This window comes from Lynx rufus, unplaced genomic scaffold (genome assembly GCF_022079265.1).
Source record: "Lynx rufus isolate CCGP_SWC_20201006 ecotype Redwood Valley unplaced genomic scaffold, mLynRuf1.p SCAF_5, whole genome shotgun sequence".
In the NCBI taxonomy this organism is placed as follows: Eukaryota; Metazoa; Chordata; class Mammalia; order Carnivora; family Felidae; genus Lynx; species Lynx rufus.
In genome coordinates, this window is record NW_025814867.1 from 117460013 (window position 1) to 117487299 (window position 27287).

General features: G+C 35.1%; 1 protein-coding gene across 1 annotated transcript in view; it reads right to left on the bottom strand.

Moving 5' to 3' along the window:
• The window catches only part of EPHA3 (EPH receptor A3), a 352910-nt gene that overhangs the window by 251395 nt on the left and 74228 nt on the right, over positions 1-27287 (bottom strand). Inside the window, exon 3 of the mRNA XM_047099501.1 lies at positions 4081-4741. Within this exon, the coding sequence (XP_046955457.1) occupies positions 4081-4741 (661 nt within the window). The remainder of the gene's footprint in view (positions 1-4080; positions 4742-27287) is intronic.

A 27287-nucleotide genomic window follows, 5' to 3' on the forward strand; every position in this document is an offset into this window, starting at 1 on the left:
CTCAATAAAGACTTCTCATTATTAATGAATAAATTCCACTATTAATATTGAAATACTCAAAATTAATCTCTCCTTCCCCTACATTGCCAAAGTTCCTTGTACTCCTGGTAGAAGACTGATTGATCTGTCTTGCATTAAAATTATTCATTTATGTATTTGTCTTTCATAGTAGATGGTGAGTTCCTGCAAGGTACATACAATTCATCTATGTTTCCCTGTGTCTGGCACATTATTACTTTGTACCAATGGATGGTCAAAAACACGTATTGAATTAAATTTGGTAGACTTTTTTTGTATATCTAAGATGTTTGGTGATCTATATATCCAGATTTTATTAGATATCACCGAGGCTAAGCTTAGTCCTCCCAAAATATGACATTTTGGCTATTTGGCTAGTAACTCTTCCAAACAATCTAGAAACAGAAAGATGTGGGAAATGAACTGAAATAGATAAACCATAAATTAACAGATTCTTAGTTACTTTATGCCAACTCACTGCGGTCCTCCTCCTCCTTCCATTTACAGTACTCTTAACTCCTGTAGAATCTGTCTTCATGGGGTTTCTTGGTCTCTGTCACCACTGGACTAAACCACAGGGAAGCTGTGTGGATTGAGTTTGAAACTGCAACCTTGAATGAGACGGCCTGGTTTCAGATCTCATCCAGCACTTATTAAATACACAAAGGCAAGATATTTAACCTGTGAATGCTTTGTTCTCATTTTTTTGAATGGAGATAATAATAATATGTACCTATAGGTTATTTGTGGGATAAATAAAGACAGCTCATGGATATGAGTTGGCATATAAGCACACTGTCTAGCATCTGGTAAATAATGAATGAATGTTGAAAAAATGTTTTTGAGTTCTGATACAGTGCTGTGAATGAATGTGGCATCCATTAAATATTCCTTTAAATAAAGTGAAGGACTTTTGTTTTCTTTTATGTTAGGCAACTGAAATTCCATGGTCGCTGATCGCTGTGTTAGAAAATTATCCTGAGATTTTTAAAATCTAGCTGTATATGTATTCCAAGTAGTGGGTATGTCAAGCTATTGTCCCATCCTTTTTTTTTTAAAGAGTGACACAATATTTTTTTTTGGAAAAAAACAAAATGAAAGTGATCACATGAAATATACGAAGTTTGTCTAGCTATCTTTTTATCTGTTTCCTTTCTGGGGATTACCATTCTTCTGTGTGCCTGAATATAAGCAGTGCTGATAGAATGTTGACCTGTGAGAGTCACAGCAAGCTATTTGGATCAATCCTCAGGCTTTACTACAAAGTCAACCAAAAAAAAATTAAAAATTAAAAGAAAGGGAACCGTAACAGGCACAGGAAACACCAGCACCGTCACTGACAACAGCAGCAAAATTACAGGCTTTGCACCAGATACGGAACCAATAGGTGGAGTACTGGATTTTTTAAGATGTAGTACAGTAATGCCCAAACTAATATATTTAAATAAACATTTGCTAAATATGTAAATCAGAACAAAGTAGATTACCTCGATGCATTGTTTAATAACCTGAATACACAAATGTTGCGATTAAAAAAGAAAGGAAGCCAAAACTCACCTGTAAACATTAGCAAACGTCAAGATATGACCCTAGGACCACACTCCACCTGTAAATTACATCACTAAAAAATCACCCCCCCCTTTAAATTACAATCACCTCTCACTTCATGGGCCATCTCTAATTCTATTATAATTATTTTTACTGATTTATCTTCATGATCTTTGTCTTGAAATAATGTGCTATTAATGCATATGTATCTCATTCCAAAACTAGTATTTTCAAATGCTGAGAAAGTCTGTGATGACATAGCATTACTATATCGAAAAGATGCTGTTGATATCCTTCAACATAATAAACTACAAGATTCAAAGATACAGAACTTTGACATAAATGTTACCTCTAGGTGTAATCTTGACATAGAATGCAATTTAATAGCATAGTAGTTACTTTAAAAAAGTAGTTCAGTAAATTAAAATGAGGTTAAAATAGCAATTTTGAATTCATTGTGAATTTTTTTGAATTTTTTTTAATGTTTATTTTTGAGAGAGACAGAGACAGAATGCAAGTCGGTTAGGGGCAGAGAGAGAGGGAGACACAGAATCCGAAGCAGGCTCCAGGCTCTGAGCTGTCAGCACAGAGCCCGACGTGGGACTCAAACTCACGAGCTGTGAGATCGTGACCTGAGCTGAAGTCGGACACTCAACCGACTGAGCCACCCAAACACCCCTCATTGTAGATTTTCTAAATACAACTTAATTTGACTTTTTTTATGTGCTACTAGTTTGTCCTCAAGACAGCATGTAACGTAAGTTAATTATTTGTATGCTTTATTTATTTGTATTAATACTTTAATATGATTCTATTTACCTCATTGATACTTATTTTTCAATTCCTTGTAACTTTCAATATGATTATAAAAACATGAAAATTATTTTAAATCCAAAAATCTAATGATTAGATTTCTTGCTCAATGTCATATTTTATGAGATAGTTCTGCATAAATTGATGCATATTGATTTCTCTGAGAAGGAGACACATCTATTCCTGTGCTGGTGTGGATATCAGAGACTGGTTCAGTAGAGACCAAATTAGAAAGAATGGACAATTTTTTTTAATTCCTCCTGAGCTAGGCCTTTATTATTTTATTTAAAATAATTCTCACCAATATCATATATCACAAAGAATACCACAGTGACAAAATATGATTCAAAGTGGATTATAAAGGCTGTTGAGACTTCTCTCCACTCATGTATATAAGCAAGTAGTAACTACTATGTTGTGTCAATTTTAGAACTTTCAAAACCATGCTTGGTAACAATATTTCTGTTGGTGCTTGTCAAGGATCTAAACAACATGGAAAAGTATGATACTACAGTATAGCCTTTGCTCTCACTACTTTTTTTTTCTTCTATAGACCTAGTCTATAGTCAAAAGCAAAGTGATATGTTCTGTTCACATTGTTAGAAAGGTTAATTTATGTATAAAGTATATTCATTTCTTCCGCATGTTTGAGATTTAGAATGGCTACAAATTCAATTCATGTGCAGAGTATAACAGCAAACAAAGGTATTAAAAGACTAGGTTCCAAGGACTAAGTAAGTATTTAAGTTCTCCTATAATAATAATGTCAGTATGTTCTTAAACACTAAACTTTGCCTAACGCTAAATTAACAAATCTTTGGATTAAATGGAAATTTTCATCTGATATGTCATATCTTATGTGAAAAAAAGGCTATCTTCTAATTTTACTTCTATGAAAATAGAGTTTTAATAAAAATCAATTTGATGGCAGAGCTCAGGTTCTTTGCTACTATATGAAGACTCGAATATGCATTGCAATTGCACACTGCATTGCAGGTACATTGCATTGCACCTAAGCATTGGTACAGATATTTTCCTGGGCAGTCTAAAGGGCCAAATCATGAAGCAGAGATTTCTTTTAAAATTACCCCTCAATACATCAAACACTATGGTATCCACCCTGGATTTTTAAATAAAATAATAAATAAAATAATCTCTATTAAAGCACTAACACATTGTAAGTGAACGTGTGTTTGATGAACAGATACCACTGGAGAATACATTTTATAACAATGAAGTATGTACCACTATGAGGCAGAAAAGCAAACAATGTAGTATCTTATTCTGTTAGAATTAGATTACCTGACTGCCAATGATGTTTCTTCCCTCTACATAAAAGAGACAGTTTTGGGTTTCTTTGTTTGTTTGTTTGTTTGTTTTTCCAGTTGATCTGGAGATATACTACCGTGGTCATTAAACAGCAGAGAACACTTAAAAATAGCACATGTAACACCTCCAGTGTGGTTCAGGCCAGCACCACATAGTCAAACACGTGAATATCTCTATAACAAACTGTGGGTCAACACATCAAGTGAGATAAATTTGGTCTATAAATACACTCTGTTCAGTTTGAGGCGTGTTGTTTGAGGCATGTTTTACTGCCAAGTGAGTTCAGGCTGCGTTCATTTCTTTCTATGACTCAACGATAATAAACCCACAGGTGAGTAATACAACTCAAAGGAAAATAGAGAAGACTCTTACCTTGGCACATAAAACCTCTTTCTTCATAGCCAGCATTGCACGAGCACTTGCCAATGGGTACAAGCCATTCACCTTCTGTACTGCAGTACATCCTGGGAGGATCTTCCTCCTTAGAATTGTTAACACAAGAACCTCTAACCTCCACCAGGGATTGGGAATCCATGGGTACTGTGTCTGGAAACATGGCCAGATTCTTCACTGTGAATGGGCACTTTTTGAAGTACACTCTCACAGACACCAAGGCGACACAAGCACCAACATCTTGAAATGCCAAATAAAATCCCTTTTTGTTGACAGGACCTACTTCTCTAATTTCAGTGTTGAGTTTAAGAATACGGTCTCCGAGATCCATTTGGGTGAAACTTTCATCAGCCGCAATAGTGTCAATCTTTGTAAACTGGTGTTCTCGAAATTTGACCCCATGATCATCATCAGACTCCATGTAGTACAAGTTGAAAGTCTCTTTGCAAGTTCCCAAAACCAGTGGAATGCTATTGCAATCCCGTAGAGTGAACTTGAGCTCCACATAGATCTTCTGAGCTGAGTTCCTGGGGACCCAGTTTGTCCTCAGCCAATTATTTTGACTGTGATCCATGACATTGCACACCTGGTAAGTCCTGATGGGTGTGTAATGTTCATCAACACCACTGATCTCTTCCCACTGAAGAATCAAAGGAGAAAAAAATGAGAAATAATGAAATAAGCATAACGAATAATAATGCATGCAAGATCAGGGTGTTAATGGCATCTCAGAAAATACAAAATATTTAAAGAGAAACTTCAGTGTTACTCATTAAAGATCATGTTACGGAACAACTCCATAACTTTCTTATTTGTAAGTTTATTATTTGCAAGTTTCTATATTCATCGACACGAAGTAATTTAAAATTTTGACTAACACATTTGGATTGTATTGTGGTTTGTCAAATAGTCAGGAAAAAATTGCCTGGCAATTGATTAAAACCAGTCAAAGATTCCAGTATCAAAAACCTCAAATCAGGGGCGCCTGGGTGGCTCAGTCGGTTAAGCGTCCGACTTCAGCCAGGTCACGATCTCGCAGTCCGGGAGTTCGAGCCCTGCGTCAGGCTCTGGGCTGATGGCTCGGAGCCTGGAGCCTGTTTCCGATGCTGTGTCTCCCTCTCTCTCTGCCCCTCCCCCGTTCATGCTCTGTCTCTCTCTGTCCCAAAAATAAATAAAAAACGTTGAAAAAAAAATTTTTTAAAAAAACCTCAAATCAATTATGTCAAATAACACTATGAAATGGTTTTATTGTACATATATTTTTAATGTGTTTTTTTTTGGTTTGTTATTTAAAAAGAGAATGAAAAATACCACTGCCTACAACAAATTTTTATTCATCTTTTTCCAATTTGGTCCAGAATTTTGTAAAATCAGTATCTAGGCATAACAAGGTGAATCTGGATGATGTCATGACCACTTATCTCCATGCATGACATTTTTTTAATATAACCATTTCAAGGAGTAGATGTTGGGTGAACCATGGAAGAAAGTCTGAAGTAAAAATACAAACATGCCTCCCCCTGCCAACAAAATAAAAAACTAATAGTTACACATGGAAAGCAGAAGACGTAAATGTAGCAAACATTTCAATTCTTAATATGTTTTACCCATTGAATTTTACACAAGCAAGAAATAGGTGGCTATTTGGGTTTTCACTGTTATAGCAGTTAAGGTTATCCTAACATAACATGTATTCACTGTAAAAAACACTTAAATAGTTTCAGGACTTTGTAGGACAGTGAAGCACTGCTTTCTGTTATCCTTGTGACAGATTTGGGGAAGCTTTTAAGTTAGCATCACGTTGTGGTACTTACTGTTGTGCAACTATTATACCATCTGTTTCTAACTATTACACCTGTGTCTACACTTTCTTTTTGCCATGCCCAATTTTGTCTCGTGCTACAGGAAAATACATCTTTTGCCATGTCATACTTGAATTCAAAGCCTTCTCTGGCTGACCATTATTTATACAAATAACTTCACACTCTTTAGTTTGATACTGGCATTCTTCCAAAAACTGATCCCAAAATACATTGATATTTTTCTAAAAGTTTGAATTGAGACTAGTGAATTACATGTTTCACTTATGCACATAACTATGCTCTCGTCACTGTAAACCTTTTTTACTGTTGTCAAAAGCCATGTTAGATTTTCTCTTGTTTATGGTATAACCCCAACCTGACTGTGCTGTTTTCTCCTTGATGCCTTCCATAATCCTGTCATTCTTAAGAAACATTCTGTGCTATATAATCTTTATTAAATACCTAATGCATTTACAAATTTAATCCAGGAGGCATGCTAAGATTAGTTTTGGTTTCCTATGCATTCGCTATGCTTTGGACCTCTTCATATACTCCATAATATGCAGGACACAACTTCATATTTTGAGAGATGTATAAAAATTATTATTTTCTTATACTATATGAAGGAAATCACTCAAAGGAGTGCAAACATAAAGTCCTTATTAGAAAATATATTTTAATTTTATAAACAAAATTCTCATGAAACTCGTTATAAATGCGTTCCACTTTTTTTCCTCCACTGAGGGAGTTAATTGTTTTCATCACAAATGACAAGTTTTCAATACTTAAACGCACAGCATTTAAGATGTACGAACACTTTTGTAATTATACATCTTAAAAACACATAAGAGTTCCAATCCACAAATTCCAGTCACAAAATTAGATACAATATTAATTTATTGAATTGATGGTAACCACAAGCAAGAAATACAACATTTATTTGGTCTTTGAAACACGTTAAGAAAAAAAAATAATTTACATTAGTATGTTTGAATTATCAAATCCAATATGTAGACCTCACTAATGTAATAAATAGGTTAAAAACTTCTTACTCTCCCCTGCTCTTCTACCAACCTAAAAACAAAATAAAAGCAAATAGCAAAAAGCACTCTTTATGTTAATAACTTTGATTCCAGAGTTTGGAATACAAGAGAAGTGCTCATTTTCCAGAAGCAAAATGGGCTTGACCTCACTGTCACACCAAAGTCCATGAAAGGAACAAATTTAGAATGTTTTAGAAAACCCTATAACGAATATACAAGCTATAGTTACATATTAATATAAGAAAAGAAACACCCTCACTGTACTTTAAATAATCATCAATATACCATTTTCAAACATCCACTCTATGACTGTATTATACAGGAAGTGTTTAAGAAAAAAGGTGTACCTATGCATCTAAGTTCTGAGGATTGTACTCTGAATTGCCTGTAAGAGTAAAGTCACAGTTAAAGCAAAATTCATATATATGTTTAATATCAGAAAAATAAAAAAGTGAACAGAGTTGGAACTCCAAAAAACTCTGATGTGAAAGGTCAGCACTATGTGTAATCTTGTCTATTATTGTTACCGTGGTTCTACGATGACACTGTAAAGAACTATGACATTGTACAGAACTAGCAAAAACTCCAGAGAGCAAGGCCTTTATTTGCACACTTGAGAGAAAATTAGATCATGGATATCATTATTTAAAAATAAATCAAGTGACTTAAAATTTTTAGATCAAGGGTTTTTTTTTGTTTTGTTTTGTTTTGTTTTTGTTTTGTTTTTTTTTTTCTTATCAGAATAGATAGGAGTGTGTACTTCAACCGATGAATCAGCTGCAAATTAATCCTGATATGGACAGTATTTTTCTAAACATCAAACAGAGGGTAAGATCAGAGATTTTCATAATTTGAAGTAAAATATGATTTTAATTATAGAGATATCCCCGTAGTTTAACATTTTTCCTCTCAATGCTAATTTGGCAGGCTATCACAAGTCCTTGAATGCTGAGGTATAAATTGCAAGAAGATAATACAAACAGCACCAGCATGCTTTGCACATAAAAGGCTGCATAGAGCAATTATCACTTCATTAATTTGTAATCAAGACCAAATTGCCTGTAAGTGATGGTGGCTTGCCCTCTCAGTCCACTGGCAAAAAGAGCAAGTCCCAAACCCTGGCATTTGCTGAGGACTAAAGACAGTAGAAATAAAATCCCTAAATGAGCATTTTTCTCAACAGCAGCAGCAACAACAAAATCACTAATTAAAGCTGTGGTTGTAATGTTTACACTTCATAAACTTAAAGAATGCTCATGTTTAACCTTTCTTCCTATTCCAAGAACTAAAGTATAATGTTCATAATTTATTAGAAATACTATATTGCCATAGTCATTGTCACAAGGAAAACCTGGGAAAATAAAATGGGTGCCATATAGAACTAACTGGTGACATACAGAATTGCGCGGTACAAAGAAAAGATCTTTCCCTTCATTTTCCTGATTAAAACAAACAAAAAACTCTGCAAGGGGTTTTCAGCAGTAATGTCTTCAGCAGAAGGGAATACAGAACTAGAAAGAATTCAATTTTTTTTCTAATGGTCAAATTCTCCAAAATCAACAATTTTGATATTTAGCCTCTTTCCCAGATTGTTACTCTGAGATTTTATTATTAGACCACAAAGGCCAGAGCTGAGTTCCTTGTGGTTTTATTTTTATTTTTCCAAATTATTTTGACTATTAGAAAATCATGTATCCAGACATCATCTCCCTAAAAAAGTCATTCTGAAACCTATTCCCAGGGTATAAACACGGTGAACCTCCCCATTATCAAAACATAGAGTAGGATACAAAGGAGATTATTTATATTTTTCTGGATATAACAGTTCCTTGTCACTGAGTGAAACATGTATTTTGGGAGGAAAACATATATTTTTAATAGTTTATCAGTATTTAACATAATAACTATCATTCTGATAAGTCTCAATGATAGTAATTAAGGATTTATACTCATTGATATTAATTACTCTCTTGGACACATTTTTAGCTACTTGCTAATAGGAAGTAAGAAGGAAAATGTTTACATTTTCTAAGAGAGGAGAACTTGCAATATGTTTACTGCATAGGCTGACATAATTTGGGAAACATTTAAAAAGTAAGAAAAAGAACTTTCATGATTTACCTTATAAGATTTAAAACCAGTTTCTTAGAAATTTGCAGAAGACAATAAAAAAAATGATCACCGATAGTCTTAGTTTACAATATTACATTTGCATTTCAATGGTTAATAAGAAACACATAATTCTGCACTTTACTAAATGCTAATGATGACTAATCTTGCACTCAAAAATTGCATTAGATATTAAGTTGATTCGTGCTATTCTTTCTCCACTCATATTTCTTGATCCCATGTTTATTCCCCTCTGTACACATGCATAGCCATTTCAAAATTCAATGTTCATCCTAGAAATACTTGAACATTTGCCATGCATCAGCATTTTACACGTGGAATTGCATAATCACTTACAGTAAGAACGTCACTGTCAATTGTCAGGCACAGCTATATCTATAAAAATCATATCTCCACTTATTAATAAATAGTTTTTAGCCCATTCTGGTCTGAAGAGCATGCACACAGATACCTATTTCTAATACCATTCTATAACAAGATAGAGTAAGATAAAAGAGTTGAAACAAGTAAGGAATAGAATTGTTTGGTTTTTAATTTGTCTCGCTGTTGATGTTGATTTTTGGTCAAATCAGAGAATTACCTTTGTAACCAGGGAATGAAAAGAGAGATGGGGACTTGATGTTGAAAACAAACATCAGATAACAAGGTATGGGTTAGAGTCTAAGAATAGAAATGCCCCAAAAGGGCAGGCCTGGGATGGTATGACTGGTAATCTTAATAATAATGACTATTATCCACTCCCCTACCCACCCTTAACTCCTAAGTATTCTACAAAAATTTGATAATCATCAAATTAGAATTGCCTTACTTAAGGGGGGAACAACATCCTAGTTAGGGTAAAGCACACCAAAAAGAGGTAAAAACTAGGAAAGGAGTGAAAGGCCAGACAATATTAATAAGGAAAGCCAACAAAAGATTTCAGAGAGTGAGACAAAGAGTGAGGATGACGTGAGACCCCTGTTTAGAATTCTCAGGAATACTGAACGTGCCATGGTACTTTCTGTAGCTACAGTAAGCCGCAGGCTGTTAAAGGCGGTGTCTTCGGGTGTGGGGCTCCTGGGGTCTGCTATCCGTACCTACCTTGGATCCTCTGTCTTTACTTTAGCCACTCCCTCACATACAAATGGTTCCATCTTCATGCTCAGTGTTTCTCAGTTCCTTAAACCTCTAGACTGAGACAAGAACTAGAGTGGCCACGGATTCACCATCTTGATTTGAGTCGTTTTCCTCCCTGGTGGGGTTCAGTGGTACACTGTGCTGAGACCTCAGGGCTGTTGCCACAGCTTTGCACCTGTGGACAAGTGTGCCATATTTCTGACCACACCGTCTATCTAATTCCCTACGTCGATGGTTCTTATTTCTGGTAACATTAGCCAGGGAGCCTTTTAAAAATACTGCTTCAGGGTTTCTGCCCAAACTAATTATTTGTTTTTAAATTGTCCAGGCAATTCTAATGTATCCCTAAGGTTGAACCAATGTTATACATCCTTTGCCAACAGGATTATTAACCTCGGATGTCTACTTGACTTGGCTGCATACTCCAATACCAGCTTCCAAGATTTATGAATCTCCTCAGAAACTCTGTCTAAAGTTTCTAGATAGCACTGCCCCGTCTCTGTAGAATGGACTTTTGCTCAGCCCTCATCCCATCTGTTTTACGATTTTAGATTTGCCAAGTCCCAGACATGCCTTAAAGAAGCTCACCTGAATAACCTCATCTTCTACCTCCCACAAAGACTGGTAAGATTCTATTCTAACGAGCAAAGTAAATCTAATCATAGTGTTCTATTTCGCATCTGGTGGTAAATGCAAAGCGTGTGCATTACAAAAAGATGTAAACAGTGTGTGTGGGAGGGTTACCTTCAAGCACATAGTTCTCCTGGTATGAATGCAAGAGAACGGTTTTAGACATCTTACTCTTTTTACAGTTTGCTATAGTTTGGTAGTTTCCTACTGTGATTTTCTGTGGTGATTTGTGATGTCTTAAGATGCTTCTCTAACAGTAGTTTTATTAAATTCTAGATGCATTTGCTAACTATTTCTATGTAAAGCTTAGATTAGAAGCCATGGATAGTAAAAAAATAAGTGACATGTGACTTTTGGTCTCCAGAAATTGATGCCAGAGTGAGAGGCATATGTGTCACATAAGGCAGACGACAATACACTTGCTCTTCGAGGTACTTCAAGGACTGGGGAAAGAAAGGATTTCTGCTGGAAGGAAAGTTGTGGGAAAACATTAAGGAAGAAGAGACAGAAGGGTAATAAAGATAGCGCTTCTACAGGTGGAAATATGGGGGCATACACAGATATGTGGGGACAGAACCTGTTTAAGGAATTGGAATCCAGTTTGGCTAGAACACAGGGCACTGAGCAGTAGGTCTGGGGGCAGTCACTTAGAACAGAAAGGCCTGGGTGCTTGGGTGGTTCAGTCAGTTAAGCGTCTGAGTTCAGTCCAGGTCAGGACCTCACGGTTGGCGAACTGGAGCCCCACATTTGGCTCTCTGCTGTCAGGGCAGAGCCTGCTTTGGATCCTCTGTCCCCTTGCTCTCTGCCCACTCCCCACTCACGCTCATTTTCTCTCTCTCTCTCTCATAAATAAACATTAAAAAAATGAGCTTGGATGGCTCAGTTGGTTAAGTGTCTGACATCGGCTCATGAACTCAGGTCATGATCTCGCGGTCCATGAATTTGAGCCCTGAGTCCAGCACTGTGCTGACAGCTAGGAACCTGGAGCCTACTTCGGATTCTGTGTCTCCCTCTCTCTCTCTGCTCCTCTGCCGCTCACACTCTGTCTCTCAAAAATGAATAAATATTATTTTTTTTTTAAAGAAAGGAAATGAACAGAAAGACCTGGGCCAATTTGGAAATATCAATTGGCATGCCTCGACTTCATTTGCTACAGTGGGAAACCACTGAAAATAGGCACAGGGTTAGCTCGGGACTGGGAGTCGATTCTCCGAAGAAAAGAAGAGGGCTTAGGAAAAACCGCTGCAAAGATCCAGAAGAGATGTTGTAAGAAGATAACCTCTGTTGAATGAACGTACACTGAATATTTCCCAAAAGATTATAGAAGGATGTACGTTTTTCTTATGAATGTAACCAGGATACACCCACAAGTGCAGAGAGTAACAGAGCTCATTATACTAGAACTTTTTGACTACTAAAATATATTTCAGAAAGACTCCTGTTTGTACTGAAAGACTGAAAGCATCGACAGAAAAAATATCAAAGTGCATGCACATATATAAATGCATTTTGTTTAAGTTTTCTCTTAATGAAACAGTGCTCTCATTAAATTCGACATATGTCCTTTTAAGAACATTTCATTTATATTTACTGAGTAACTACTGTGTGCCAAGCTCTAGTTCAATAATGTAGTAACAAAAGAGATAAACAGGGTACCTGAACTTAAGGAACATATTGTCCTTGTGTTATATCCATCGTTATATCAACTTTTATTTTATAAATACATATTCACTTATTTTTTTATTCATTATTTGTTCTCCTCTACATAGTCTCTGGTTCGGCTCATCTTCCCCTCCCAAACATCTAGCACGGTGCCTAAAATCAAGTAGCCAATTTACTAAATTTACTAAAATTCAATATCATGCAATGTGCCAAATATTAAAGTTACATAACTAACAACGCACAGAAGTATGCTTTCGGGTGAATAATGAATTGAATTTTAAAAATCAATATTTTGTATAATTATGTCTCAAAGAGTGGCCCTACTGAGTAAATATAAAACCGATTCTATGTTTCTAAGCATTTTTTTTTTATTTTTTAAAAATTTTTTTTTCAACGTTTATTTATTTTTGGGACAGAGAGAGACAGAGCATGAACGGGGGAGGGGCAGAGATAGAGGGAGACACAGAATCTGAAACAGGCTCCAGGCTCTGAGCCATCAGCCCAGAGCCTGACGCGGGGCTCGAACTCACGGACCGCGAGATCGTGACCTGGCTGAAGTCGGACGCTTAACCGACTGCGCCACCCAGGCGCCCCAAGCATTTTTGTAATAAAAAAAAATTCACAGGAAGTAAATTGCTAGGAACTATGTGTCAATAAATTTATGATAAAGATTTTTAGAATAGATGGTGACAGAAATTTGGAAGATGAAGAAAAAGACTCTTAAAGTCTGGGAGATGGTGGAAAAACTTTCAAAAATGAATCAAAATGCTTGAAGATCTACCAGAAAAGTGAATTTCTAGTCAGAGGGACCGATTTGCAACAGATGTGATCACTGTACCAAAGTATAAAAAATACCATGTGGAAATTTATACAAATTCCCATTGTCAAACTTTTTCAATTTGAATTTATTTTTTCTGCAAGGGAATGAATATCAATATCAAAGGAAATATAGGAAAAGTCCAATTTGCATTATAGCGTTTTGATTTTTAATGGTGAAATATTTCTATTTATAATGGAAAACACATAATTGCAAATATGGTATTCTTAGAACTATAACCATATAGTATATACCATTATCTAAAAATTATCTCAGCAAAAAGGAGGTTGATGTGGTTAAAAAACAATTTAAGAAACCATTTATCTATCCTTAAAAGTTGGAAAAATTGTTTATATTTATCAGTGATTTTCTCATTCTGTGTTCTTATTCACATATAGCCAAATGACTTTACTTTTTATAGAATAAATTTCCTTGAAAATTAGGGAGTAGGACATTGAAACTATCATGTTTCCAATTCTTGGGAAAATGTTCAATATGAAATTGTCCAATAAAAAGGTAATTTTAGAATTCAGAATAACTGCTTGGAAATAATGGGGGGGAAATTCCATGCACATTGGTTTCACTTGTCTAGACTGAAAACTGTGCTAAGATGGACATTTACAGAATTATTACAAATGGCCAACTACTTAGAAATTAATGCATAGCAGTGACAGCAGTACATTTCATATCAGTTGTGAGATTCATGTAATTTCCTGCTATGATAATGGGTCACAGCCACAGTAATTCATAGCAATTTACGATATACCTGTGGAGCACTCACAGTGACGGAAATGAAATTAACTCATGTCACTGTGGAACATATGCTAAGTTTTATAGATCTTCAGATAACTAAGTTTATTTTTAACACAATAAGTGTGATTCTTGAGAGCAATTCCCTGAAATGTAAGCTGCTTTACAGCAAGCATTTTAAAGCTGCAGATTTCTTCTGCAGTTCTTTTCACAAGGGTGGCAAATTTATTTCACAGGAATATTTTTAATCCTTTATCCATTGATATCCTGGGGAGCCCAGATTAAGGGTCTAAGCTCTAGAGACAAAGGGACCCTGGATTTGAAACCTAGCTCTGCTACTTAATAGGAAAATCAACCGATTTCCTTTTCTTCCTTAAGTTTATTTATTTGAGAGAGGAGAGAGGCAGAGGGAGAGATTAATCCCAAGCAGCCTCCATGCTATCAGTGCAGAGCCCCACTCCTGGGGCTCGATCCCACAACCTGTGAGATCATGACCTGAGCCAAGATCAAGAGTTGGATGTTCAACTGACTGAGCCACCCAGGTGCCCCTACTGACCCTGATTTAATTCACACATCTGTAAAATGGGAAAAAAATAATAGTAAACTCTGGAGATGTGACCAACAGTAGATTATCCATTTAAAATAGGTGTAATCTTGTGCCGCACCTGGGAAGCAGTAAACAAATATTATTTATTACTTTGCTAAAGCTGAGTTAACTGCAAATGTCATCAGAATACACAGATTTTTTCCGTATAAAATAATAGGAATATGTTTCAAATTCAAGCTTTCCTTGTTTCCTATTTTTTTTTAACTCATCCAGGATTTATTTATTTACTTAAGGTCACCACAACTTGTGACAAGTATATTTTGTTTTACTGTCCTGAAATTCAATAAATATAATAAATAACAAAACTTAACAATACTGAACCAATTCATGTTTTATTATAAATGAGTCTGCTGTCTTTTATCTTTGAGAAGTTTGCTATTCTAGGTGGAGTACATTTCTGCCAATAATATTCCACAATGTGCCAGGTACCATATATAGTTCTTTAATTTTATTAGACATTCCACTTCAATTCCTTTCACTATTCTTTTTTTTAAATAAAAGGTATATAATCTATCTGTATAACATGCTAACAGTCATATTCTATAATTTAATAAAATGAAAATATATATTATTCTTACTATGGTTTTACTCCATACTGGTCAATGTGTGGTGTCGATTATCTCATATCAGCATGGAAATAATAATATTTTCTTTCATATAGGATTATTCAGTTGCTTAATAGATGATATTTATAGTTAATAAGTGCTTACATAGTTCTTACTATTAACTAAGTAAAAAAATATTTATCAAGCCCTTACATACTATAAAATTATTTTCTGGTACTCTCATTATGATAAAGATGCAGAAGTGAGGGTTTCCTGCCCTTGAAAACCTTACATTATAAAAGCAGATATATGTGTCTACAAGTCTTAACATTAGACAGTCATTCATTTGTTCAACAGAAATCCATTGTAGGCCATGTGCTCTTCTACTCCCTGGGGACCTCCTCCCCTTCATGAAAAAAATAATACGAAAGCCACCAGTGTTTTCATAGAGCTTATGTTATACTGAGAGAAAACAAAGAGTAAGCACACACACACACACACACACACACACACACACACACACACACAGAGGCATACACACGATAGGTATGATGGTGATAATCATTACAAAGAAAAACAAAGATAAAAACAGGTTAAGAGGAGTGAATACCACAAATGGGTTGATTAAAATGATATTTTAGATAGGGTAACCAGGCATAAGGTCTCATTTTTGCAGCCACCTGAATGGAGTGAGAAGCCAGGCCAAGAGAATATCCGCTGATAAAGCAGCTCAGGCTGAGAGAACAGAAAGTCCGTTGGCTAGGAGACTGAGGATGGTGTTATAATCCAGGCATAACACAGAAGCCACTGAGTCTGAAACAGAGTGATCCAGGCATTAAGTGGTAAAATACTAAATCAGAGAGATTGTTGAATATAAAAGCATTTAGGTCATTGTTGACCACGTGACGGAATTTGGATTTTATTCTCAGAAAAAATCAGAAGTCAGTAAAGGGTGTGGCCAGAAGAGTGACATGATCTGATTCATGTATTAAAAAGGTTAAGAGCTGCTGTGTAGGAAATAAACTTTAAGGAGAAGTGGTCTAAGTGGTGAGATCATTAAGAGGTTATTATAATAGCTTAGGTGACAGAGGACAGAATGTTATCAATGAGACAGAGAAAGAATAGATCAAGTTCTGGAAATATTTTGGTAGTAGAGCCAAAGGATTTGATGATACATTGGGTGTGGGACATTAGAGAAGGGTGGAGAATGTCATATATCCATCAAAGAATGGCAATGACCAGTGTGAGGCCAGAGAAAGAGAAGAACAGCTAAGAGATGGCATTTAGCAAGAAATTTAAACATAAGTGGAATTTTTGATGAGTAAAAATAGGTAAAGATGGAGAAAAGAGGAAAAGGAACACAATCCAGACACAGGAAGAAATATGGAAAAATGCATAAAAACACAAAAGTACTAACTCAGTTTGGTTATTGTGAGCTGATAAAATGAAAGAGGAAGCTTCCTTGATTAATTCAACATGTTTTTACTAAACACCTGTTATACACTAGGGATTCTATTAGGTGCTGGAATTATATCAACAACCAAAATGTCTGAAATATCTCTCCGTGGGGAGCTTACATTCTAGTGGAAAAGACAGACCAAAAAAAAAAAAAAAGATAAGTTAAATTTACATTTTCTTGTATACTGGTATGTTTTAAGAAGAAGCAATAAAAGACAAGGAGGGGAGACAGTTGTGTATGTTGGGAGGAAGAGAAGATTTTAAAACAAATGACCCAGGGGCACCTGGGTGGCTCAGTTGGTTAAGCGTCCAGCTCTGGGTTTCAGCTCAAGTCATGATCTCATGATTTCATGAGTTTGAGCCCCGTGTTGGGTTCTGAGCTGACAGTGTGGAGCCTGCTTGGTATTCTCTCTCTCTCCCTCTCTCTTTGCCCCTCTCTCACTCATGGGTGGGCTCACAAGCATGCTCTCTCTCTCTCTCTCTCTCAAAATAGATAAACTTAAAAAAAAAATAAAAAAAAAACCCAAAGGACCCAGAAAGACCTCACCAAAAATGTTAATTAAACACCTGAGAGGATGGGCTCCTGGCAAAGGAAGACTTCCCTGAGTAGGTGATATTTTAGTAAAGAAGTATGGATGCATCAGGAAAGAGCACTCAAGGCAAAGGAAAAAGAAGTAGAAGGCCCCTAGGAGTGTATTTGGAATAAAAAGCCACAAGGAGTAAGGTGTATGTGGTTCCTCAGAAGAGGGAAGAAAAGAGTATAGCAGGGGAAGACTGGGGAAGTTGGAAGAGTTAGGGTCCAATCCAGGATCTGAGTAAAGGATCAACAAGACTCGTATTTCATAGCCTCAATCTGGCAGCTCTACAGAGAATACTAGAAAACTGGAGAAGTGGGAGATGATCATCATGGTTTGGAATGTAACTCACTCATCATTCAAGAGATTCCAATAAAGATCAGATTTAGAGACATAACTTTGACAGGAGTACAGTAAAACCTTGGTTTGCGAGCATAATTCGTTCCGGAAACATGCTTGTAATCCAAAGCACTTGTATATCAAAAAGAATTTCCCCATAAGAAATAATGAAAACTCAGATGATTCATTCCACACCCCAAAAACATTCATATAAAAATGATTACAACACTGTAACATAATACAAAACAACCAAGAAAATACAAAATACAAATATAAAGAAAAATAAACAAAGTAACCTGCACTTACCTTTGAAAATCTTATAGCTGGTGTGAGGGTGACAAGAAAGAGGAGGGTTGTTTTGTAGGATGACTTTCATTATCACTAACGGATGTTGATTACAGTACAGTATTAATAAACTCTTGTCATATATTGCATTTAATGTAACTGGCAATAAGGTACCAGAGGAGAGGGTTTATTATCTCCAGGCATTCTGACCTAGAATGAGGCAAAGCATTCCTAACCTCACTCTTATATGGAAAAGCAAAGGGCCATCTATAGGTGCCCTGAAGTGACAAAAAAATACACTAGTCCCCGTTGTGGGCATCTTCCAACGTTCTGAAAAATCAGGGACTTCAGTCAAACACTGTGGCCTGAGACTGAGCATCTGAGCATGGGAGACAGATGATCACCCACAATTCCGCAGAGAGAGAGGAGAGACAGAGAAGAACCATTGGCTCAGTTGTGATCATGTGATGCTTGGCATCATGTACTACTCATATTGCAAGACACTGCTCCTTTATGTTTGCTTGTCTTGCGGAACACTTGCAGAACAAGTTACTCACAATCCAAGGTTTTACTGAATTTGGGACTGATTGGAGGAATGGAGGGCGATGAATTCCAAAGTTACTGTGGTTAGTTAAGAGAGGGTGGTTTGGCCGTTTTGCTCATTATTGATTCCCAGCACCTAACATAGCTCCACATAATCCATTCACTAAATGAGCAAATGAATGGGTTAATTTTTTGAAAGAGAGTAATATTTCAGGAGTAGTACCATGACTTGGCAATTGATGGATTTTTGGCTTGAGAAAATTAAAGCCCTGAAAATGACTCTGAGGTTTTAAAGCTAACATTTGATAATCATATTGACCATTTTATGACAACGATGTTACTAGTAATGGGCTTTCTCAGAAACGCATTATTTTATCCCTTCAAAAGCCCTGCACTTCAAGTGCTATTATCAAGTAATTCTAGAGGTAAGACAAAGAAAAAGGTCAGTAAGAGATTCAGCCACTTGCCCCAAATTGGACAGCTGGTAAATGGTGGAGCCTAGACTCAAACTCAGAACACTTCCATTACAAAGCCTTTCCTATTTTCCACTAATCTGTGTTGATGACTTGGAAATAATGCCATTAGCAGAGAGAGGCAGCAATACAGGTAGGAAAAGTTATAGGAAGAAGGGGAGAAGTTTTGTTTAATATAAGCTAAGTCTGACATGTCAACATGAAACACAAAGATTTTTTTTTCAAAAGTTAGAAAGGTCATCTAGAAGTCATGGGAGAAAAAAGGGTGGAAGAGTAGAAATTCAGATTTTGAAGTTTCATAATTAAAGCTTTGGAAATTGTTATGATGATTAAAAAAGAAAAAAAGGAATTTTAGAAACCGTATGAAATGCTTATGTTTAGAGGTTAGGAAGAGAAAGATGAGCTGATGAAAGAGATGAAACTTTACAAAAATTGCTCTTTCAAAGCATCTATATTAAAATCATCTCCACATCAAAAAAGGTCTTCAAGTATGGTAAATACTGCTGGAAAAGGAGCATTTATAGAGATAGGATTAGAATAGGGAGAAAACAAGGCAGAGATAGCTAACTGACTAACAAGCCAGGAGGGAATTTTAAGAATTTTTTAATTTAATATGAAGAATAGAGTAAAAAGTATAAGGTCTGAGAAGAATAAACCAGTAAACAGAAGGATACTGCTGACTTGGTGACTTATAAAAATGTTTTTGTTCGTTTGTTTTTAGGTAGCTGAGGTGTTTCCAAAACTTTATGGAATGAAGGAGGTTACAGCAGAGAAGTTGCTGAGGCAGCAACTGTAACTTTTGAAAAAGCATTTTATTGTTGAACAGAAAAGATCAGTGCATACCATGGATACAGGGCTTGGAATAGTGCATTTACCACATAAAGAGACCTTGAGGCTTTCTTTACAAGAAAAGAAATTGATATCTGGAGACAAAAATGTCTAATGTCACAATGCTAATAAGGGTCCAACCTAGGCCAACCAAGATTCAGGTCTTATGCTCAGTCCTATATGAGTGCCAATACACCAGACTACCTCTACAAGACAGAAAGGACTGATTTTAATGTCAGTTTTGGAGAACTCTGATCCACTAGTAATCTATAGAAATTTTGACTGTAAATTCCCCCTGGTTACTGGCAAAGATTAATGGGTTTGAAACAAATGCAGGAACATGGTATTACTGTATGTTTAGATGAAGTCTGGTTGCGTTATTTTATAGTACGTTTTAACATGTTTTGAAATATTAGTATTTTTTAAAGAAAAGTTAATTTCTGGAAGAATACTTGAGAATAGACTTACCTCTATTTCAATTGTGACTTAAAGATAATTGTAAACAGAATAATTGTGGTAAATATTCCACTATCAAAACTATCATATGATCATAGATGTTCTACAATATATAGTGTACAGTGTTTCACAGCCCAAAGTGGATGTTATTAGGAGTAAAAACAATGAAATAACATGGGATGTTAAATAGACACATGCTCAGGATTAAAAAAAGTGTAATACATGAGATGTTCATAAAATTTTAGGGATGAATGAAAATTTAACACTTTGAGCACGGAGAAATGGTCCAGTATTATTTGCCTAATGTTTATATAGTATGTAAATATACTGGAAGAAACTTACAAAACTAAATGGTGTATATTCAGAACATTCTCTTGTGTAATAAAAATTTTCAAAGAAAAAGGAATTGATCTAAATAAAAATGATTGAGAATTTTTTTTCTAATGACAAATTAAATTGTGTAAAATAGGTTTACCAAATTGTAACAACTATCCCCACAGTGATGCCAAGACCATTACCAGTTGGGGAAATAGTTAATAATTATCAACAGAGCAATTTTGAACTTAAAAAAAATTAAATCCAAAAATCACAGCCAACCACTTAAGTTACAGAGTTCTTGTTTGCTCTGTGTACAGTTTGACCAATTGTTTGTGGTATCTCAAATGTTCCCATATCTTATAAATGGCCCACATAAAGAAAAGGTATTCAACAGAATTTATTCTGTGGTTTCAATATTCTATTAACATAAACTACAATGTTATACCATTATACCTCTATTTGCTATCCAAACTAATTTTTGTTCAACTTTCTACAAAATATTTCAGAGAATATCCACAGATAAATTCAAAGTTCAGGTAGAAATGATAGATGTGCCAAGATATACTTCATTTGAAAATGCTTTTCTAAATTCTGCTTCTAATGTTACAACTGACGATCAGCTCTGATCTCCTGGTCAAATTAGGCTAAAGCTGATATATTTTAAAACAATTGTTTGTGCTGGATTAGCAGCAGGATGGCTCCCAATATTATTTTCCTAATATTACATGCCTCCAGAAGACTTCAACATCCAGAGCTATTTGGCACCTAAAATGGTAACATGTTTCAATTTGTTTGCATTATGACCCCCTTCAAAATATAGAACCCAAGTCAATTCTTGATAATGAAGTCGGATTACAGCACTATACCGAAGAAAGCTAGTACACCTGATATACGTACACCTGAAAGAAAATGTTCTGGTGTGATGCCCTAGTCAACTTTGTATTCTTGTTACTGGAGAGCTAATTCCTAAATCCCACAATGATTTAGGTTGTTATAAATACCATTTAGTGTTTATTTTACTAAGCTTTACACATATATTATTATATGTGATATATACTATTTTACAATATATGGTGTTGATTTTATACAGTGTATTTTACCCTTGTTCATATTCATTATCATAGTTTACTGCTTTAAAGCTTTAGCCTTGTTATTTTGAAGAGAATTAACTCTTTATTCCTATAAATCTGAATCCAAGAAGGCCAAGAGTACAATATTTTTAATATCAACGGTCATCCAACAGTATTATAGGTGTCAAATGTAAGTTAATGAACACTGCACGGTGTATTGTGGTTTCTAGAACAGATGTCTAGGAATTCCTTCTTGGATTGTGGTGTTCTTTCCCCACGCTTGACTAGTCCCCAACACAATCATGCCCTGAGTACTTTTTATTGAGCAGATATATTTTCCGAGTTCTTGATATTTGTAATTTAATATTATCCCCCTAACTAATCTCAGGGGTAAAGAGATGTCTTCCCATCGATGAGGACACTAAGCTTCCAAAAGATTATAGATCTTGCTGACACACTTTAGGAAGGACAGAGAGGAGGTGTGAACTCGCAATCGAGCTCAGATTGCACTCTTAATCACACTTCTCTGTTGATTGGGTTTTGCTTATCCTACTTTTTTTTCTGGTTTTTATTATTATTATTTGAGGGGGAGTGCAGTTACAAAAGACACTCTATGCCACAGTTCCATAAATAGGAAATCAAAATTCCTGTTTTCCCTGCTCTGCTGCTTCCGAGTGCCTACTAGCTACTCTTTGATCTTCAAGCCCCAATTCATATGGCACCTTGTCAGTGAGTGAAGAATTTTTCCTCTCTAAGACGGAGTCACTTGTTCCTTAGCTATGCACTTGCATTACCTCCTAAATAGTTCTACTCTTGCATATATTACCTCCTACTGCACTGATTTGCTTCAACATTTTTCTCCAAAGAGGTTACATTTTCCCTGAAGGTAAATTTATATGATCTTCAAGAGAACAAATTCTCTGTGTAGCTGAGAGAATCCAGCAGAGTGTTTGGAAATTCATGTATTTGCAAGCGCAGATCATATGAAAGTATAAAGCTAGCTAAGCATAACCAGGACTCAGAACTGTGGTAAGCGAGAAAGTACATTGGTGGCCTGAAGAAATTCCACCTTAATTTTTCATAAACACTCCTGTCTCCTAATCTATAATAATACCTAGCAGGGTTCATCCAATAATATTGGATGAGCAAATAATATTTGCTCAACTAATGAAAGAACATTATATTTTAAATTGTTCCAATAAAAAGAACAAAATTAAATGGGTAAGCATTTAACCATATGCTATAGGCTGAATTGTGTCCCACCCACCACCAAATCCATAGTGTTGAAATTCTAACCCTAGGACCTTCAGATGTAACCATATTTGGAGATAGGTCCTATAAACAGATGATAACACTGAGATCATTAGGGCAGTCCCTAATCCAACATGACTGGGGTCTTTATAAGAAAAGGAAATTTGGACACAGACACATACAGAGGAAAGACTATGGGAGCACAGAGCAAGAAGACAGCTATCTATAAGCCAAGGAGAGAGGCCTGGTACGGATTCTTCCCTTGTGTCCCTTGAAGGAACCAACTCTGCCAACACCTTGATCTTGGACTTCTAGCCAGTAAGAAAATAAATTTCTATTGTTTATGCCACCCAGTCTGTGATACTTTGTTATGGAAGCCCTAGTAAAGAATATACCATGTAGTCACATTTCTGAAAAATTGAAAAGTATAATTTTTCAAGTAAAAGTTGTTTTGGGTACCCAGTTAATTGGTTGATTTATTATATTGTTCTCCAAAATTTCTCGGTTAATGTTTTCATTAGATATGTCTCTTTCATTGAAGAGAGCTAGAAAAAGAATTGAAACCTCTTTTATTATAATCATGTCAATCCAAAAAAAAATTAACATTTTTATTTACCAGCTTCTTCTAGAAGGGGCCAAAGTTAAGGTAAATGTGACCTGATTTCAATGAGATATATAAAATATAAAAAAAGGAGCAGATACACCCTTTAGGTTAAGGAGTCATGAAACAGTTAAGTAGTAAAACCCTGAGCTGCTACAGATGGAGGATGTTTAATAGTTTGCACAGGAAGTAGTTTAGAGTCCAAGTTTCTGCACAATGAGAGACCTGTTTTCAGCTAAGACCTAATGTTGAAATTATGCTTCCAAATAAAAGTAGCCGAGTTGAAAATTTGTTTTCCATTATTACATTTGGGTGGAAAATAGCAGGGCTACCGCACAATGGAAGGCATATATAAATAATAAATTACAGAACACACTAGGCAAAATTAATGTCTTCTTATGAATTCCATTATTATAAATAGAGTACCTAAAGTGATTTCTTTTTAAGAGTAGCTGGTATAAAAAAAATATTGCAAATGAAAGCAAGTGTTCTTTTCAGAAATAAAAGTAACTGAGTCAGGTCAATGAACAACTCACAATAACATCATCTGAAACCAGGACTTTGCAAGAAGAGAAAAGTCAAAAGAGAGCTAGGTCTTTTAGTATAGTTTTCAATAATATACTTGGAATTAAGGATTGGACATTATACCAATGCAATGAAAGTCTGGACATTAATATCAGAATCCCACTTTGTATCAGATAAACTTCTGGTATACTTCCAACTTCATGATGTAAGAAGCCTTCTTGTTTGGTCATATCCATACTCAAGACATACTCAAATTTATTCCCTTCAGAAATTTTTAACATCTTCTAAACAGATTGTAATCTATTGAACTACTACACTCCAGGCAACACCAAATGAAGAAAAAGTTTCTAGAGGAGGAAGACAAATTAATGATAAGCTTTGTCAAATGCTCCTAGTAGATAAGAAAGATGAGGGTTGAAAACTGAGCCACTGCATTTGGCAACATGGATATCACTGGTGTGCCTATTATAGAATGAGACTTCAACTGGCTTATGCCTATCTAAATTGTTTCCTCAACGACACTTATTAAAGAAATATTATGTGTTGGCACTAAAGCAGTAACCAAAAAATAATGAAATCCATTTATCTTCATAATACAAATCATTAAATCAGAAAATAAATAAAAACAAAATACCCATTAAAACCCTATATGTTTTCAGATTGCTTGTTTTCATTTAGGATATAATAATTACATAATTTAAAACATTTAAAATTGTCAAACAAAACAGAATGAGGTGCTTAGAATTTTTGTGTGTGTGTTAATTAATATATATTAGATTTGTTTTCCAAAAACTCAAGAGAGTTGCTATACTGCATTCCTCAACCCAATTCTTTAAGTGATGCCACACAGCTATGTCATGGTCAATTATCTCAGATAAGTGCCTATAGTGACAAGACATTTGCTTAATTTAGACTTTTCATACACAGGCAAATGCACACAAACAAGATACATCAATAAATATTTTCTTTGATATTTACCAATTAATTCTAGGAATACATAATCAAAACAAGGTGATATCTTTTAGAATTATAGTGATATTACAAATCTAAATTCATCATTTAATTTAAAATTAATGAATAGGGGCGCCTGGGTGGCACAGTCGGTTAAGCGTCCGACTTCAGCCAGGTCACGATCTCGCGGTCCGGTCCGTGAGTTCGAGCCCCGCATCGGGCTCTGGGCTGATGGCTCAGAGCCTGGAGCCTGTTTCAGATTCTGTGTCTCCCTCTATCTCTGCCCCTCCCCCATTCATGCTCTGTCTCTCTCTGTCCCAAAAATAAATAAAACGTTGAAAAAAGAAAAAAAATTAAAAAAAAATAAATAAAATTAATGAATATTTACTTCTTATTTACTTTGTTCATAAATGTTCACGTCACTTTACCAACATCTATCTTCATATCTTATCTGATGTAATAATATTTTGCATATACATTTCTAAAACACTAATTTGATATAATAACATGGTAAAGGACTTCTAAAAAGTAATTCAAAAATGGTAAGGTATGCACATGAAAATAAAAATTAAAGTCTGAGTACCCCAAAAGAATACATTCACCATATGAAGTGAGAATTTAAACAGTACACTGTTGTTAAGTTCAATATAATTTTACGATTAATATAAATCTGAATAAAGAATTTTAATTTCATTAGAAAAGGAAAATAAAGCAGCATTTTGTATGGCATAACTCAGAGCTCTACAAAAATGGACACAAAGAAAATTAAAGATTAAAAACATAGCTCAGGTAACAAAAAATTCAATAAATTCAACAAACAGGTGCATACCGTATCATTTCCTTGGTTTAATAAGTCTTTGAAATGTTATCTTTCTACACAATGGAATTTTCTATAGAATTCCCCATACACAACATGTTTTTCTATTGTCATTTACCTAAACACTGAACATACTGTGGAATCAGTACTGCTGGGCTGAATGAAACTGTAAAAAGCACCAGCTGGCTGTATTCAGAATGGCACTTGTCCAGGTCTCAAATGTCTTATTTATATACAGTGGAATTCTGCCAGCTGTTTAATATTTAGGGCTAATAAATGTAATTGGCAGTACTACACAAGCACAACTAACAAAATATCAGAAAATACTTCTCAATGTGAAGTTTGACTTGTTCTCATTTCACATAATTCAATTTGTGACAGTGGAAAATAAGTTTAAGCAATTTTTCTTTTGAAATAATAAAAAAACTTTTAAAGAAAAAAATGTAAACGAAGCTGTAGGTGAGTTGTAAGCTTACCATCTGGTCTACATTTTATTAAACCAGGGGCATATATTGATAGGCAAAGTTTACACCATTATACGGATGAACAGAGGTATTTAGACAGGTCCCTATGCCTCTTAGACAAGGTAAAGGTTATTAAGTCCTTGAGGAAGTCCCAATCTAGTGTCAAAATAAATTAATATTGCATGAAAATACAGTGAGATTTTACCAAGAGAGGTTTATAGATGGAACTTCTAACTGTGCTAGTCAAAAATATAACATTGTGAACAGATTTTCACTTCTGGTAACAAACAGTGAATATGCATCTCCTGATAAGGAAGGAAGGAAGGAAGAAAACAAAAGGAGAAAAAGGAAAAGAAAAGAAAAGAAAAGAAAAGAAAAGAAAAGAAAAGAAAAGAAAAGAAAGGAAATAAAGAAAGGAGGAAAGAAAGAAAGAAAGAAAGAAAGAAGCCTTTCTTGCAAACAAATTAAGTAGTGTTTTTCTATGCTTTAAATTTGACAATAGGGTGGTCTTCCTCTCAAAATACTAAGACAACAAATTCCACCAGTAAGTCATTATTTCATCTAAATTAGCCTAAAAATGACTGTACCCTGAAAGTGATATTATATTAATCCTAAACCATCATTTGCATAATCACATGACTATGCGAACCCAGAATGCTCTGATAGCATAAGAAGTGGAAGGGCAGGGCTGTGTAGAGACTGTTAGCACCAACATGAAGTGAAAAATGGAACTGAAGACCAAACACATTCTTCAACCCCCCCTACTCCACACTTCGCCCTAAAGAAGACATTAAAAAAAAGTTCTTTAGCTAATAGTGACATATTAGGAGGAGAGATGGTGAGAAACTAAGAGATCTGAATTCTAATTCTGTTCCCAGCACTTTCTTTGTGACATTTCGTAATTACTAACTACCCCTAAATCTCTAATTTCTCACTTACTAAATATATACCAAACATAAGTTCCCTTCTGCATAACTAGTCACTTAAATGCCCAAATCATCCATAGTTAATGCTGGATTAGCCATCTCACAGATTAACATGTACCTCGGGGGCAGCAAAGTCACCAAAAGTCAGTTTTTTTAGTTTTTTTTTTTTTTTTTTTTTTTTTTTTTTTTTTTTTTTTTTTTTTT